The sequence below is a fragment of the Daktulosphaira vitifoliae genome, unplaced genomic scaffold, assembly GCF_025091365.1.
Source record: "Daktulosphaira vitifoliae isolate Bord-2020 unplaced genomic scaffold, ASM2509136v1 Scaffold_2, whole genome shotgun sequence".
Lineage (NCBI taxonomy): Eukaryota > Metazoa > Arthropoda > Insecta > Hemiptera > Phylloxeridae > Daktulosphaira > Daktulosphaira vitifoliae.
In genome coordinates this window covers 40,274,606-40,292,123 of record NW_026099573.1, presented here as the reverse complement: position 1 = coordinate 40,292,123, position 17,518 = coordinate 40,274,606, and the positions used below count along the sequence as shown (strand labels likewise).

The following is a 17,518-nucleotide window of genomic DNA, read 5'->3' as shown; positions in this document are numbered from 1 at the left end:
AGATATATATAAAAGTGTCGGACCTTCCGGAACACTTTCAAAAGTTAAGTTGAAAAAGTTCTACTTTCTATATGCATTTTTATGTTTTGAATCCCCTTTGTATTAAGGGAAATGGTCCGATTTAAAAAAAAAAGTATGTCGAATGAAAGATCTATATAAATACTATTTCTCATAAAAAAATTGTAATGATCCATACATTTTTCAAAAAGTTATAGCATTATAAAGTTAAAAATGTAAAATACAAAATCGAACATTTTCACACAAAAATAGCATTTGGTAGTCATTTTCACCGTGAAGATAAGATAAAGTCCGAAATTTTTTTTTTTCATGATCAAGTATAATACATTAGCTTTAATTTAATATATATATAAAAGTGTCAGACCTTCCGGAACACTTTCAAAAGTTAAGTTGAAAAAGTTCTACTTTCTATATGCATTTTTATGTTTTGAATCCCCCCTGTATTAAGGGAAATGGTCCGATTTAAAAAAAAAGTATGTCGAATGAAAGATCTATATAAATACTACTTCTCATAAAAAAATTGTAATGATCCATACATTTTTCAAAAAGTTATAGCATAATAAAGTTAAAAATGTAAAATACAAAATCGAAAATTTTCACACAAAAATAGCATTTGGTAGCCATTTTCACCATGAAGATAAGATAAAGTCCGAAATTTTTTTTTTTCATGATAAAGCATATTACATTAGCTTTAATTTAAGATATATATAAAAGTGTCAGACCTTCCGGAACACTTTCAAAAGTTACGTTGAAAAAGTTCTACTTTCTATATGCATTTTTATGTTTTGAATCCCCCCTGTATTTAGGGAAATGGTCCGATTTAAAAAAAAAGTATGACGAATGAATGTAGTACATAAGTATTATTTTTTATAAAAAAATTGTATTAATCCATACATTTTTCAAAAAGTTATAGCATAATAAAGTTAAAAATGTAAAAAATCAAATCGAACATTTTCACACAAAAATAGCATTTGGTAGCCATTTTCACCCTGAAGACAAAATAACGTACAAAATTTTTTTTTTTTCATGATAAAGTTAATTACATTAGTTTTAATTTAAGATATATATAAAAGTATCAGACTTTCCGGAACATTTTCAAAAGTCAAGTTGAAAAAATTAATTTTTTGTAAAAAAGTTGTCATTTTAAATCCCTCCCTGTGGGCAGGTAAAAAGTCAGATTTATAAAAAAAATATACCAAATGATAGGTAATGACATCATGCATCTATAAAAAAAATAATTATATTGATATGTTTATTTTTAAAAAAGTTACAGCAGTTTTTAGTAAAAAAAATTGAAAAAATTTCGAAAATTAGCCATTATTAAATTTGTAATTTTTTCGGAGGTTTCCCCCATTTACGGGGAACGAGGGAATTTTTTTTCAATTTTTGAGGGTAATGTCTTCGACTAGATACAATTTGTGATCTTTTGACGTATCATTGAAAGAAATTGGTTCGGTGAGAGCTGAGAAAAAGTGTTAACAGACACAAAAAAAAAAAAAATAAACACATCTTAATAAAACCAATACCTTCTCAGCTTCGCATCGAAGCTAAAAGTAAAAAATTAATATAGTTTAAAATAATATTTATTTATTAGTCTATATTAATGTTGTCGCCTTCAAAATAGTCACCGTTAAATATTATACACTTGTGCCAACGCTTCTTCCAATCCTCGAAACATCTCTTAAACTTAATCTATGTGATAACCTTTAGCTCATTAAGCGATGAGCTTTTAATGTAATCTATGCTTGTAAAACGACGGCCCTTTAAGATTCTCTTTATTTTTGGAAATAGAAAAGTCACACGGAACACCATATTTGACGAATATGGAGGCTATGACATCGTTATAGTATTGTTTTTGTCCAAAAATTTTCGAACATGCAATGAAGAGTGAGCAGGTGCTTTGTTGTACAAAAGTCTGCAGTAAATAGCTGAATAACGGCCATTTTAGTATAATACAAAATTGACAACAGTAGTAAGCAATTTTTGAATTCTCGAGCAATACGATAATGTCATATAAAAGGGAATAGCAGGGTAAGCAAATTAATAATGATGGGAAAAAGAATACAAAAGGGAAACATGAAAAGGAGTGTGGGTCTGACGAAGAAACTTCGAGTTACGGGTCAGGATATCTGATGCGATTAACTTTGTATTTTGTACGATTTAATTTATTTTGTATTACATTTTTATATTAAATTTTGACTTTGTGTTTATTACGTTTCTTAAATAAAATAACTATTTAAAAACCTGCACATAGGTTAGATGTTTATATCCACCGTACTGTTAAAACTGTGTGTGTGTGTGTGCAGCAAGAATCGAGGTTGGACTGCTGGTCCTTTAGTCAATCTTAATAATAATTAGTGTGCGTGCTGGCTAGTATTTGGGCTTAACCGTCCTTTAGCAAGTATAGTAAAAAGGTAGTTGTGCTAGTGGCTGACGAGGAGCCACCCTTCAACCTGCTACTTTTGAGCTAAACCGTGCTGACGGGTCTAAACTCTACCGCTTTAATAGTTCACTAATTTGAGAGACTAGTGTATCCGACGGGAGAACTCGAGAAGAGCTAAAAACGACAACCTTCTCGTTGTCAAAAAACATTTGTTAATTTGTGTACTACTATTTGTGTCTACGTCGGGGCACTACCGACGTACGTACGGCAAGCCATGAATTATTGTGCCACAAATACGGGCGTTTTTTCGGATTGCTTCACATAAACGGTGTTGAACTTTTAGATAGTACTTCTTATTGACCGTTTGACCTCGTGGGAAGTATTGACTATGCCATTAAAATCGAAGAGCACGGTGAGCATACCTTCACGTTCGATCGTAATTGTCGAGACGATCCAGAATCCCTCCACTGAGACGATTGAGCCTTAGTTTCGTATTCATAAACCAATGTCTCGTCACTTGTTTGTTGTAATATTCATAAACTTTTATATTTTAATTATTATAAATAATATATAACCAATATTGTACATCTAAATTATTCAAAAAATGTAACCTTTATATTTTGTTACTGCAATGTACTTTAACCTAGGTAGATAAGTCTTTTTATTGACTCTCTTTGACATTATGAAATTTTTTTTTTTTTGGTAATTGGACTCTCCAAATACGTGAAATTAAATTATTTCCGTTATTTTCTGATCACACTTCGTGTTTAACTAAACAAAATCCTTAATAATAAACATATTATATTGTAGTTAATATTAACAAAAATAACCAACATTTCATTTTATTTATTGTTATTCATGTTATTTTACAGTTCCCTACCCAAAAAACTATTGAAAATCCGCCATTAAGCCAACTTACTACAAGACATTAATAAAATTTATAGACTAAAATTATTAATTGAAATTGGATTTTAATCTTATTAGCAAATGAACTAATAAATAATTCAATTTTAGACAGCAGAGATCGCGACAAAGTGAATTCATGGATAGCAAAGTTAGATGAAATGACAGATGAAAATGGCCAGTTAGAGCGTTTGCTTTACATTAAGTATTTAGTAGAAATATTGAGCGGACCCGTTGGCTTAACTGAACCATTTAATATGTTTCCCCCAGAAACAATAAAACCATTACGTCAAATTATACCACCTATAATATTTGCTGATTTGTTAGATGAAAAACAATTTCAAAATAGATCAGATTTTACCACCCATAAGGCGGAACCAATAGAAAATCAAGATGACCGAAAATTTTTTCAACAACAACTTTTTCCACCCAACGGATTATTTTGCTATGCCGCTGCTTTTAGCACCCCGTAATGATGTATTTTAAAATATATAATATTTTATTAATTGAAAACAAAGTTATTTCATAAGCTATTTCAATTATTATGGAAGCATCATTTATGTAGCAAAAGTACTTTAGCAAATAATTACCATTAACTAGAATGTCAAACATTTCACCAATCTTTCTGTGTTTTTATACCCGTCCGCTAAATTCATAGGGGAAAGAATTCTTGAGTAGTGTTACCAATGGTTGGCTTAGTTAAAGTATTCGAAAATAAGGAATGTATATAGTTTTCTTTACCAAATATAAATTGACACTCGATTATAATATAAATTAATTTTTTATTTATTTTACAGTCACTTTAAGATTAAATATAATAATAAAAATTATAATTTATAATTTTAGTTTAAAAATGATAGTTTAGCTACTTAAGTTTTTATTGTCAAAATATGACTGACTACATAATTTATATACACTGGTCATGCTGGCCTGCAATGTGCAATGTCAGCACTAGTACGGCTCATGTGTGGTTATTTCATAACATCCCCAGAGCTAAACACAAAATCACTATTACTGTTTTAATTTTTTTATATTATTTTGGTCAATGGTCTTTAAACAGATTCTACTATGTATAGTTGAATAGAACTTTCACGATCCCATGGTTTACAATAAAATATATGAGAAGTTATACATTAAATACATTATTATCAGTCATAACACCAATATCATTACATAAATATTACTACTGCTAGTGTTGGTGTGATCAAAAATGTTTCCACCCACTAGTTCTTTGTCTGTTGGCCTTTGAAGCTTCCATTAGCTTCAATGTCTCCCCAGTTAGCTTATTATAGTTATAATATACAGGAGTACTTTTATTTATTATGTTTACGTCCCAAACAGATTAGTTTTTGAGTGGCTCGTCTACCTCCATAGCAGGGAAGAAATATTGCCCATGGAGTAAAGAAAAAAGGATTTTAGTAGAGAACAGTACTACGTGAGCATGTTCACACTTTACATCCAATACTAACCGTATGTCTACCTCTTTTATGGAGAATCAGTATAGTCGCCTGTGTTTTTCCTTCACTTATTTTTGTTTTTATTAAATAATTTTTATAAATCTTATTCTTCTTGATTTCTAGTACGAGCATTTCCATTAGTTAATCAAATGAAACTGCGTAAGCAATCTTTACCCTATTATATATTTTGAAAGATAGATATTCGCAAATTTACGATTTCAACACAATCCAACAAAACTTTTTGTTTTTAAAATAAACAACCAATCAAATCATTTTACTATTATTTAGTTCTTTTAAGAATAGAGAATTAATTTTAATTGATTCCTAATTTCCATCAATCTTACGAAATGGAAAACAAAGAACCAATGCTGGACCAAAATCAGTAATAGTTTATGTTCACTTTAAAACAAAATATTTATCAATTTATATCATATGTAGGCTGAACTATAACACGGCCGCCGGGGATTGACGGCCGGTTATAGAAAGTGTACCGGAAATCATGTGAAAAAAAGAGGCACGGTACGGGATTAGAACCCGCGACCCAAGGCGTCGTATAGACAAACCTTACCACTAGGCCACCGTGCACTTATGATTCAGATCCCGATACACTTTCATTTAGGTTGATAACGTGATGTGCGGCTGAGGGAAACACGGTACCGTGTCATACTCCCCCCCCAAGCCGCACACGGGGGTACTATGGTAGATGGGAGGGACTGACCGCTACACGCCCCATGATAGTGACCCCCTCGGAATTCTACTGGTGGGAGGGACTGACCGCTACACGCCCCACAGTGAGAATTCCGAAATGAAGAGTTTCGCTCTTCGTTAGACGTTTATTTGCCTTTGCGTATATTCAGTGTGTCTCTAAGACTTTCTAGAATTATTCAAGGTTATCATTGTTTAACATCCTTTCGCGAGTTCAACGGAATTCTGCTCCGCAGTCATTATTTACACTGTGTCTTAATCCCAAAAATTAATTAATTTCAATTTAAATTTTTAATAAATTTAAATTTATAACAACGATTTCTGCTAACCTATCGCTGCATTCAGTATATATTAATAGTTAACCATCACTTTGCTGTTTGCAACCGGTTATTACCGTTGTTGTTTCTTGCCCTATCCCCCCCTCCCTTGGTAGCTCTACCCTCTAATTGAGCCGCAATGAAGTTGACTTTTGTCAATGACATTGCACCCTACGTGCAGTTTTATGGCGGTAAAACCGTCATAAACCTTGTGCGTGGTCCGGTGGCACAAAATGCCATCTATAAGAACGTCCCGTCGGAACAGGACGTTGATGGAATCAAGGTCATTGACCTTGAAGGAATCAGGGACCCAGCCGTCTTCAAGGCTGCTGTGGTCAAGGCATGCGGACGATCCCTCCGTCAAGGGATCATATACAACATCGACGCCAGTGTCTCAAGCGCTGACGTCAAACGCGTGACCCACTTCTCGGTCACGACGCGCTTTGGAGTGTCAAATGTGACACTCGCCGCTTTGTACATGCCCTTGTGGCGTGTTATGAAGGAATTGGTGCCAATTTATGGCACATACGCTTACACCAGGGTCTTTACCTTGGAATCTTGGCCAGTTGAGGTCAAGAGTGCGAAGTCCAACCCCGCCGCCAAGTCTCTGCCAGCTGCTGTTGTGCAGAGGAAGGCCTCCAAGAAGGCCTTTAGAGAGAAGGTAGCTAAGCTACCTGAAGTGCCGGCACCATATGTGCCCAAGAAACGCGCTGCTAGACGCGTTGCGCCCACAATAAGTGGGTTTGCTGGAACTGCCGCCGCTGCGGCAGTTAAAACAGTGCTCTCGGCCAAGGCTGAGAACACCAGTGTGCAGGGCCCCGCGCCCAAACTGAGCAAGAATATTGCTCAATTTTTGAAATTGGACGTTACCACTGCCAATGCCGATGAGTTGGCAGAGGCGATGGCTCTGGCACGTGAGTGCCAGAAAAAAGTAAAAGGCACGTCCGACCGTCAGCGCATACATAAGCGCATATCGCCTTGGTACAAGGATGCCTTGCACTGGTATGCTTTACGCAGATCCGAAGAAGCTAAGAAGAAACGCTTAGCACAAAGGCACCTCGCTTGGAGTGATCTGTGGGATGCTATCAATAAGAACACCATACAAGCCTTTGAAAAAGGCACAGGTGTCCACAAGGTAGTCTGGTCTGACCGCACAAAAGCGATGCGTAGGCTGCAAAAACGTAGAGAAGCCGTACTCAAAGACATTGCGACACATAAAACTTTGAGTAAGAAGTATTATGATACCATCAAGTCTAGTAGAGGCAAACTTGACGACGCCTCACTGGCAGAGCTGAAAGAGAGAGCTCAATACTGTGCCAAGGCAGTCAAACTCTTTAATGGTTGCCTAGAAAACATTAGGGTTGAGGCTTTGGAACTATACCGTAGGCCTACATCTAATGTCGTTTGTGAGGAACCGCCTGTTTTAAAGATAAGAACACAGAAGATTGTGTTTGACCCACTCTCATATTATGAGATAAAGGGTTATTCAAAACTACAATCCGGTGGTGTCACAAATCTACTTCGCACGTCCTACTTCCCCAGGTCCGTAAGGAACAGGATGAATAGGAAAGCTGAGTTATATAGGCGTAATCCCTACAGCACATTGGCCGACCTTCCAGATACCCAAAATCTAGAAGACGTGGACGAGCAGTCACCGAGCATTCCCTATGAGGAGCCGTACGTTATCGCTCCCAAGAAAGAGAAGCCCAAGATGTCAGATGATGAAGTGCTAGCATTTTTCAAAGACCTCGCCGATAAGGAGAGGCTCGAGATGTCGCACTCAAACATCGATAGTCCTGTGCCACACCATCTGCGACCGAACAGGATCCCTAGGTATCCAGATTGTGTCGCTCCGTCAACATTCCTCTTTGCTCCTGTGACCAGTTTACTAGTCACAAAAAACATTGAGGGTAAAGATGTAGTTGTCAGATTAGATGACCATTGTTCTACTAAAGTACTTAGTACGAGATCCACTGACGGGTACCATTACCATGGTCTTTGCAGGACCTTCTCAAGTAGTGAAGCATTTAGATCGGGAACTCTAATTTACAACAAGTTTGGGGAAGTTTGCAGTGTCATCACTGCTTCCACCGATGGAAAATACTTTGTCACGCACAGTTCGATCAAGGTACACAGAGATAGTTGTGAACCGCAGAAATGTAGGTTATGTGTACTAGAAGGCAGAACTCACTATCACAGCACGCCTTCTCGCCGAGGCAGTCGGGGACGTGGTAGAGGTAGAGGTGGTTACAACATCAATAATTCCACCCCACGGCCAGTAGCGCAAGCTTCTTCTAGTTCCATAATTAGGGACCTTAGAACGATAAACAATGCCTTGCGCAATGTTACTGTGTCCGCGACCAACGCTTTGACTACAACTCAAAGAGCTAGTAGGGAAGGCTAATGTAATCAGCCAAGAAAATTGGAGGTTGTCGCAAGTCAGAGGCAATACACGTAGAGGTCATAATCCTTCTAGAGGAGGAAGAGGCAGAAGCTCTAGTAGAAACCGCTCCAGAAGTAAGTCTGGTGTCCGCCAGCCTAGAGAAGGTATAGTGGGCAAAGTAGTAGACGTCGCTCAAGATGTTGTCGAAGAGGCGGTTGGTGTTGTCACCGGTGCAGCTAAAACAGTAGGCTTAGCGGGCGCTACCACTTCAATTAGTATAGCGATAGTGTTATTTGCCTGCGCTTCTGGTTTGCTCATACCTGGTGCCTACGCAGGGGTCACCTCTCCCACTAGGGCGTATTCACCTCCCGGTAGTACCACAAGCACCCCCACCCCTGTTTTTAATGCTCCATCGAACGTCAATGCTGCCGACATCCTTAAACAAGATTCTGCTGCACGACCGCTCGCCGGAGAAGGAAACAAGTACGTTCTCGACCTAAGCCGCATTGCTAACGTAGCTGAAGAGTACCGAGATCCGTCAAAAGGTAAATCTATAGCTACATTTGATGCAAATGGAGCTATAGCCAAGTACTTGGATGCCTACACGGACGTTAGAAAGGAGATGGTTAAAGCAGGTCTTATTGAAGAATCAAAGATCCTGGCTAATACTAACAACGACCAAGTAAAGAACGCCAACGATCTGATAGATGTCGCCATGAGGACAAACCAGGAGCTCAACAAGAAGATTAGAGAGCTTAAGTACAGTGTAGCTGATTACCATAATCTTAAGAAGGCTATTGCAACTCTAGTCAATGCTTCTCCTGTAATCCAAGTCAGTGAAAATCAGGTTCCGATCTGGCTGCATGTGGATAATGCACTGAAGGAGTTTAAGGATCTTGATCCGGTTGTTCTTAGCAAACTCAGCACCATCAAACAAATAATTCTCACCGTAGAAGCCATGGCGGCGGAGATAGTAAAGATCAATGTTCGTCTAGGTAAGCTTAACATCGAGTTGACGCAAACTTTAAATGCTATGTCAGCTGATGAAGCTACCAAACCAGATCTATTCACCATGTCTGAAGGTGAACTTCTTGATTACGCAGGTAAGGTACAAACTCAACTGCAGGATATGAAACTTATGATTAGTGATCCTGCGTCCGAGTCGATATACGAAGAGAGGCATAATCACGCTAATTATGCTGATAAGCCAACTTACACAGAAGGCATTAATGCGCATACTAGGAGTAATGTGCTACTGACCAGCAACATTATAGTCACACAACCACTGATAGACGGCGTTAGTTGCGTGTCATCGCCTAAAGTAAGTACCATGCAAGAGCATGTAAAATGTGGAGACGGAGGACAAATAGTGGGTTTCGGCCTACCCTGCGTCTTTGGCAATACCACCGAAAGCAGAGCCACTCTTAAGTGTAACATTAACTGTTATGATTTCGATCAGATAGTTGATTCGCTAATGCTTATATGGCGGCACAAGAGGTGCCTAGTCACAATGTTGAGACACTGCGATTTCACTCTAAAGGATAACTTGCTGAGAGATATCGATAGCTCTAGCTCCATATCTTACGTTAAGATCTATAAAGATATGATTGACATTGCTACCAATAACAACACCTTTATGATACCTTTAGGTATGAGCCATAGAGTCGTAAAAGCCTGCTGCAACGGCAAACTCGCTTCCAAAGGTTCTTCAAGAGCCACTCATATGCAAGGTATATGTGTCTGCGGTGACGATAGCAAGCCTATCCTACCAGACTTGACGGATAAGACCGAAAAGATCAAGGAAAAGGCTAGGAATGTTAAAACCTGGTTGAAAACCAACAAGGCATTAACTTGGGTCTTAATATTCACTACAGGACTAATCAACCCCAGATTGTGTCTCTTCTTAGGCATTGCCTATTACAGTGTTGGTCTCGTTAGTACAGCACCCAATTGTGCTGTGGAAGATTACATAAGTATTTACACCACCAAAGACGATAAGACCAATCAAAATGTGGCCATAGTAGAACTATCGCCCGGGTCTTGTTTTGTCATAGGTCCGCACACAGTAAGAGTGAAGAGTGTTAAGACAGTAAGAAGATACCGCAACCATGCGAGGTTCCCTGTAAGACAAGAAAAAGTCTGTGATGACTTAACTTGGGGGTGTCCAGGTGGTGAAGGAAAAGACGTATGTTACAAAGACAATTACACATGTAGGAGTAAATGCGACGAATTATCCAGAATAAGTGGAGCGCACTATTTTTCAACCTGTATGCCAGTTGCCTCCTTCTACGGAGATTCATGTGCTCTGGACTGGTTTGCTGACGGACCTACTGTTTACTGTGGAGTTTGCTTCTCATACGATGGCCCCATGTATTCGCTATACACCAAAGTGGAAGGCGCACTAACAGATGAGTGTGAGTTAGAGATTACTACGGGTATAACCACACAAATGCTCACCATTAAAGGTAGTCAAACCACTGTTAGCAACGAGTCGCTTAGTGTGTTTGACGCTAAGTTTTTACCAGGTCGTATGCCTAACGCTATTGTTACTACGCCGAGACCTCTTTGTTGTTATAGTCACTACGAGATGACTAGTTACTTGGTCTCTTATGATCCTGATAACAAGATCTTTACAAACGTTAATTCTCGCAATCAAAAGTGGACTTGGAGCCCTAACGAAAAAATGATGTACTTCGCTCAAGATGATAACATCTTCGCTAACCACATTACACCAGAGTGGGAGCAGTGCAACGAGATTGACCTCGAAACTAATACTGGTTTCTTACAAGCTATGAGTACTAAGAATAGAATTAGTTTTAAGGTGATATCTCATGACAAAATCGTTGCTGAAAAGACTAGCACGTGTACTAGCTTAACTGTCAGCAGTGTGTTTAGTGATCCATCAAGTATTAATGAGATACAGCATACTATGCTGACAATACTTGCAACATCAGATACAAGTTGCGGTATTTACCTAAGCGCAGGAGATTGCAGCTTCCTTTCTAGGAACTGGTGTGACGCGTACGTATAACCGAGACACAATGCACTTGGTCACTTTATTGCCCTTTGGCTATGTCCGCTAATTATACTGTCTACGGAGCCGGAGAATTGTACCATGGCAATTTCACCACTGGCGTACACACGTTCATTAATACGGACTATGTGTCTAGCTGGTTACTTAATGCCATAGGCCCTGATGCCAACCATTGGTTCAAGGATTTAGTTAGTACTGCCATTAATGTGCCGTCTAATTTAATAAATCTCCTTAAAGGACGTTATCTATACCCATTTGTGGGATTTGTCGTAGGTATTGCTATGTTTGGAGCTGGAGCACCATTGATAGGTTCAATAATCGTGATAGCAAGCACATATAACCTCTGGATTCCATATGTATACGCAGATGATGGCCAACATGACACTATAGAAGATAATAGTGTCTTTTATGGTATGCTAGCCTGCACGTTTGCCTTGTATATCTTAACAACATATGCACGTGCAATTTATGCCACCCTACATACAGGTGTCAGGGCTCTTTTCAACGAGTTGGGACTAGCGTTCTATCCAAGATTTGTGTACAGGTACAATCAACTCTTCCTGTTTGTTTGCTCAACAATATACCCACCTTACAGTTGGGTACTGTGGCCATGTGCTGCAGCAGTCAACTTAGTAAATAATCTAATCTCGATAGCCAATAATCCAACGTCGACTATAAGAGAAGAAGAGACGGCTTGGACAGCACCCTTGGCTGAGAAGCTATACGAACTTTTCAAGAGCACGAGACTCTTAATCTCGGGGTCGTGGGTTCGAGCCCCACGTTGGGCGCCAGATAACACGGCCGCCGGGGATTGACGGCCGGTTATAGAAAGTGTACCGGAAATCATGTGAAAAAAAGAGGCACGGTACGGGATTAGAACCCGCGACCCAAGGCGTCGTATAGACAAACCTTACCACTAGGCCACCGTGCACTTATGATTCAGATCCCGATACACTTTCATTTAGGTTGATAACGTGATGTGCGGCTGAGGGAAACACGGTACCGTGTCAAATATTTTATATTATTATTATTACATAGAAAATTATTTTACAATTTCAAGGTTCATCATATCCGTAAACTAGAAAAACTAACGTCTATCATAAATGAGTTCGCGATAGTATAAACAACATTATAAACAAAATACATTTTTTTTTAAACCTAAAGTGGTATGTTGTACATAGAAATTATACTTATATTTGTATTTAAACAATTAATTTATGATTTAAATTATTTAAACTGACAAGTTGATTAAATTTTAATATTCATCAGTACAAAGTGTGTACTATCTAATTTAAAATATTAAATGAGAGAAAAATATAATAATCAATAAATAACGAGTTTTGCGACTCTAAATTAAGTAGGGGAGAGTGTTGTACCTTGGACTAATGTAAATATTTTATAAAATATTGGGAGAAAACAAAATCTTATGGATGAAATTTACGTCATTAGTTCTACTACAATAAATAATTTAGATAATGATAAGAAAAATGCGCGTATTTTTTTGATAAGCAGCAAACCATTTCTTATAAAAAAAAAAAACAATTTTTAAAATTTAAAACATGATTTGTTATGTTCTAATTTTTTAACTCAAATTGATAAGGTAAGTGTTAACCTATGTTAAATATTGTATTTAATTGAATGGTGTGGTCCTTTGTTACGATATAAATGTACAAAATGCCCAAAAGAACAATTATTTAAAATAGAACTTGAATGTACCTTGGACCAAAAAAAAAATTGTACCTTGGACCATCCATTAATTGTTCATAAATTAATATTTCATTACGAATTATTATTTAATTGCTTGTAGATTAGTACAATTAAAATGCCTAGAAGCAAACGATTATTAAAAGTATTAAAAGTATTAAAAGAGTATTACCCAATCAAACTCATTTAGAGAGTGCTGTTAATGATGTTCAAGCAAAGAATCTAAACAATCCGTTTTAATGTTCGTCGGTCCCTGTCAGTCAACTTTGGATTTCGCCCACTATTCCTTTTCGCCGATGATGTATTATACACTAATATGTTATAAATACATTTGTACATAATATAAAACTATTTTTGAAACGAAGTATGCATATTTCAATGCAAATCAAGGTACAATACCCCAAATACCAAGGTACAATATATGTTGTACCTTGGCCAATTTTTTATGTTTTTAAAAAACAAATTTTAATTTAAAAAATAATTGATATTTTGGCTTTAAAAAAAATTACCATATACTTATGTGTATTGTCTAAATGAATATTAAAAATGAACATTTAATATTCAAAATTGAAGGTACTAGAATTTTTTTTATAAAAATGGTGCCAAGGTACAACACTCTCCCCTANTTTGAAGCTTCCATTAGCTTCAATGTCTCCCCAGTTAGCTTATTATAGTTATAATATACAGGAGTACTTTTATTTATTATGTTTACGTCCCAAACAGATTAGTTTTTGAGTGGCTCGTCTACCTCCATAGCAGGGAAGAAATATTGCCCATGGAGTAAAGAAAAAAGGATTTTAGTAGAGAACAGTACTACGTGAGCATGTTCACACTTTACATCCAATACTAACCGTATGTCTACCTCTTTTATGGAGAATCAGTATAGTCGCCTGTGTTTTTCCTTCACTTTAGTTACTTACTTTTGTTTTTATTAAATAATTTTTATAAATCTTATCCTTCTTGATTTCTAGTACGAGCATTTCCATTAGTTAATCTAATGAAACTGCGTAAGCAATCTTTACCCTATTATATATTTTGAAAGATAGATATTCGCAAATTTACGATTTCAACACAATCCAACAAAACTTTTTGTTTTTAAAATAAACAACCAACCAAATCATTTTACTATTATTTAGTTCTTTTAAGAATAGAGAATTAATTTTAATTGATTCCTTATTTCCATTAACCAACTATCTTACAAAATGGAAAACAAAGAACCAATATTGGACCAAAATAGTTTATGTTCACTTTAAAACAAAATATTTATCAATTTATATCATATGTAGGCTGAACTATTTTATATTATTATTATTACATAGAAAATTACTTTACAATTTCAAGGTTCATCATATCCGTAGTATAAACAACATTATAAACAAAATACATTTTTTTTTAAACCTTAAGTGGTATGTTGTACATAGAAATTATATTTATATTTGTATTTAAACAATTAATTTATGATTTAAATTATTTAAACTGACAAGTTGATTAAATTTTAATATTCATAAGTACAAAGTGTGTACTATCTAATTTAAAATATTAAATGAGAGAAAAATATAATAATCAATAAATAACGAGTTTTGCGACTCTAAATTAAGTATTGTTCTATAAGAAATTGAATTAGATAAATTTGTTTAACTGTTGTTGTCACTGTATATCAGCTGACAGCTATTGACGGATATTAGATAAAATTTCACGTTGACTAGTATACACAAAAATAATTTAATTTGTGAGGACTCAAATTTTTTGATGATTCATCCTTAATGTGTATACGCACTATTAATTTTTCGCCTCTTAGGTTGACAAGTTGTCCATCTTAGTCGAGATTCGGAATCGTGTTCAATACGTTAGTGTTTAACAGATAGTATAAAACTTGTATGGGACACTCGATAATACAGTAGTTCGGTAGTACGATAGGAAAGAATTCATGCAATGAATGTGATTGACATCATCCGTAGTACGAACCAACAACTTTATTCAAGTTAACTCGAATGCAAGACATAAAGCCAAGTTGCAAGACAAGTTGTGTTAGTTTACGTCGTGTTTCATATCCATCCATCCCATTGCATTAGGTTAGTTTATTTTAAGTTTCATTAATTCTCACTTTAAGACTTTGTGAAGGTGGTGGAAAAGATCTCTACCCGCCATAGATTAGTTTACGTTGGATTTTGTCGTTTCAGAGTCGCGACTAGGGTCCACGTTAGATGAAATTTTAATAAACAAAAAAAAAAAAATTTTAACACAAAAATAGCATGTTTTTTAACTACGACAGCTACTTGCACATAGAAGATAAGTCTTTGGAACAATATTTTTTTTTTTTTAATTTATATTACGTATTATAAGCTTTAATTTGATATATGTTTAAAGGGCGCAGTATTCCCGGAACATTTTCAAAAGTTAAGTTAAAAAGGTTGAGTTTTGTAAAAAAAAAGTTGCTATTTTGAAACCTATTTTAAGGGCAGGTAAAGGATCAGATTTACAACAATATTCTATCAAATAAAAGGGAAATACATAAGGTTTCAATATAAAAAAAAATTATTGTGTTTTGTTCATTTTTCAATAAATTATGACAATTTTTAGAAAAAAAGTAAAAAAAATGTCGAAATTGATTGATTTTAAAAATCGTAATTTTTAGGGGATTTTCACCATTTACAGTGAAACGAGGGAAAATATTAAAAAATTTTAGGGTAATGTCTTCAACTAGATATGATTTGTGATCTTTTGACGTAAATAAATGAACACATCATGGTAAAATTAATATGTTCACAGCTTCGCATCGAAAGTAATAATATGTATTATTAAGAGTAAAATTAATAAATTACCGAATTTTTTTTATATAATCACTAAAATCTACAAAAAAAAATTTAACCCACCTTTTAACTTAGTAACAATTAAAGAGACCTAGTGTTGGTCATTAAATATTTACTTCTCTTATGTAAAAAATAGTTCCTGCGCCCCTGATTAATATTGTAAATTGATTACAATATTTTTTTTAAATATATGTTAATATATTTTAAATGTAAAAAAAAAAATTTTTATTTTAAATATTGTACAATTTTCAACATAGGGAATTATTGAGAGATGCTTACCATACTGGACATCAACATTTAAGTCAGTGTAGAAATCGATCATTTTGTTAATCCAGATTGTGAAATATATGAGGAAATTATTAATGACTAATTCGAATACTCATCAGTTGATTTATTTACAGGAGTTGTATGAAAGGTTATTCATCGCGAAGACTGATTATGGAATAATTATTAAATAATAGAGTTTAAATTCAAAGAGATTGATAAATTTCAGTTAATAACTATTGCTTGGAAATATCAAAAACCTTTGTCGCCATCTTTATCGGACGCCCACACAAGGAGGACAAATAAGTACATTCCTTCAAAATACTGAATAAAAATCATTATCATCCAATAAATAGATACAGTTATCTATCCAAAATGTTAACTAAATAAAAATTTTAATAAAATCAAAAACCATATATTATTATAGTCAAATTGACAAAGTAAACAATAGAGAAGCCACTACATAACAAAAAAACGGTAGCACAGTGGCTATATTGGAGACATTACATAGTTAGGTCCAGTATAGATTTAATCTGAAAGTGATTAATATCACTATCATAAGAAACGCTTCGATGCAAATCTGTAGATAGTGTTTAATTTTAAAAAATTGATGGATAATTGCAAAATCAACATCAACTTCTATTAAAATAAAATACAAAACCCATAATTTTAATAAAAAAATAGCATATTTTTGAATANTATAACTGTCAGTAATCAAGTCAATTAAACTATAGAGATAGATAAATAAATTGTATTAAAATTCTTTACATAAAATACTTTTTGCTAATTTTACAGAATACGTAACATTTTCATTATAATGGATTGATTAAAAAAACTGAAAATTAATAACTTTATGGTTATGAGAGCACATATTTTTGATGAGAAATAAGAATATTTTCAATTACCATAGGACTACATATTTTTATTTACTTATCCATTTTATATTACTAAAAATTGGAAACGTATTAAATATTCGGATATAACATATTAGTGGAATCTTATTTCGGACACAAAGTTACTATTATCGAGGCTAAACACATACTGACGAAGGTACGTCACATACATAATCGCAATGTTTTAGTAATTCTTTTATGTCTTTTTGAATTTAATAATTTTTAGATTTAATAATAGATAATTTAATAATAGATTAATAATATTTTTTATATAGTTTTATTTTAAATAATATTAGCCACAAGTAATCAATTTTAATTATATTGTAATAAATGTTCATAAACTTTATATCCCTTCGAAACTATTGGGTTGGCTAATGAGCATTTGAATTTTAACAATGATAAATTGTCAAACAAAATTTAAATTTCAATATTTAAATAATTAATTCATTAATCTTCATTGTAAAATTTTATCTCGTTAAAAGCGCGTACCAGCGGCATCAATTTCCTCTGATGCTAGCAAAGTACAGCCCGCTTATTTTTTCACAACAAACTTTGTAAAACGCGTACTGGTGACAAGACTTTTTGTACGAGTTAGCCAAGTACTGCCCGTTTATTATCTATGTTTAATGATAAATTCATCGTTGTTG

At 34.8% G+C, this 17,518-nt stretch overlaps 1 protein-coding gene across 1 annotated transcript in view; it reads left to right on the top strand.

Annotated features, from left to right (window-relative positions):
* The window catches only part of LOC126898255 (uncharacterized), a 7,437-nt gene extending 3,660 nt beyond the window's left edge, over nucleotides 1-3,777 (top strand). Inside the window, exon 2 of the mRNA XM_050672195.1 lies at nucleotides 3,366-3,777. Within this exon, the coding sequence (XP_050528152.1) occupies nucleotides 3,366-3,777 (412 nt within the window). The remainder of the gene's footprint in view (nucleotides 1-3,365) is intronic.
* The last annotated feature ends 13,741 nt before the right edge of the window (nucleotides 3,778-17,518 follow it).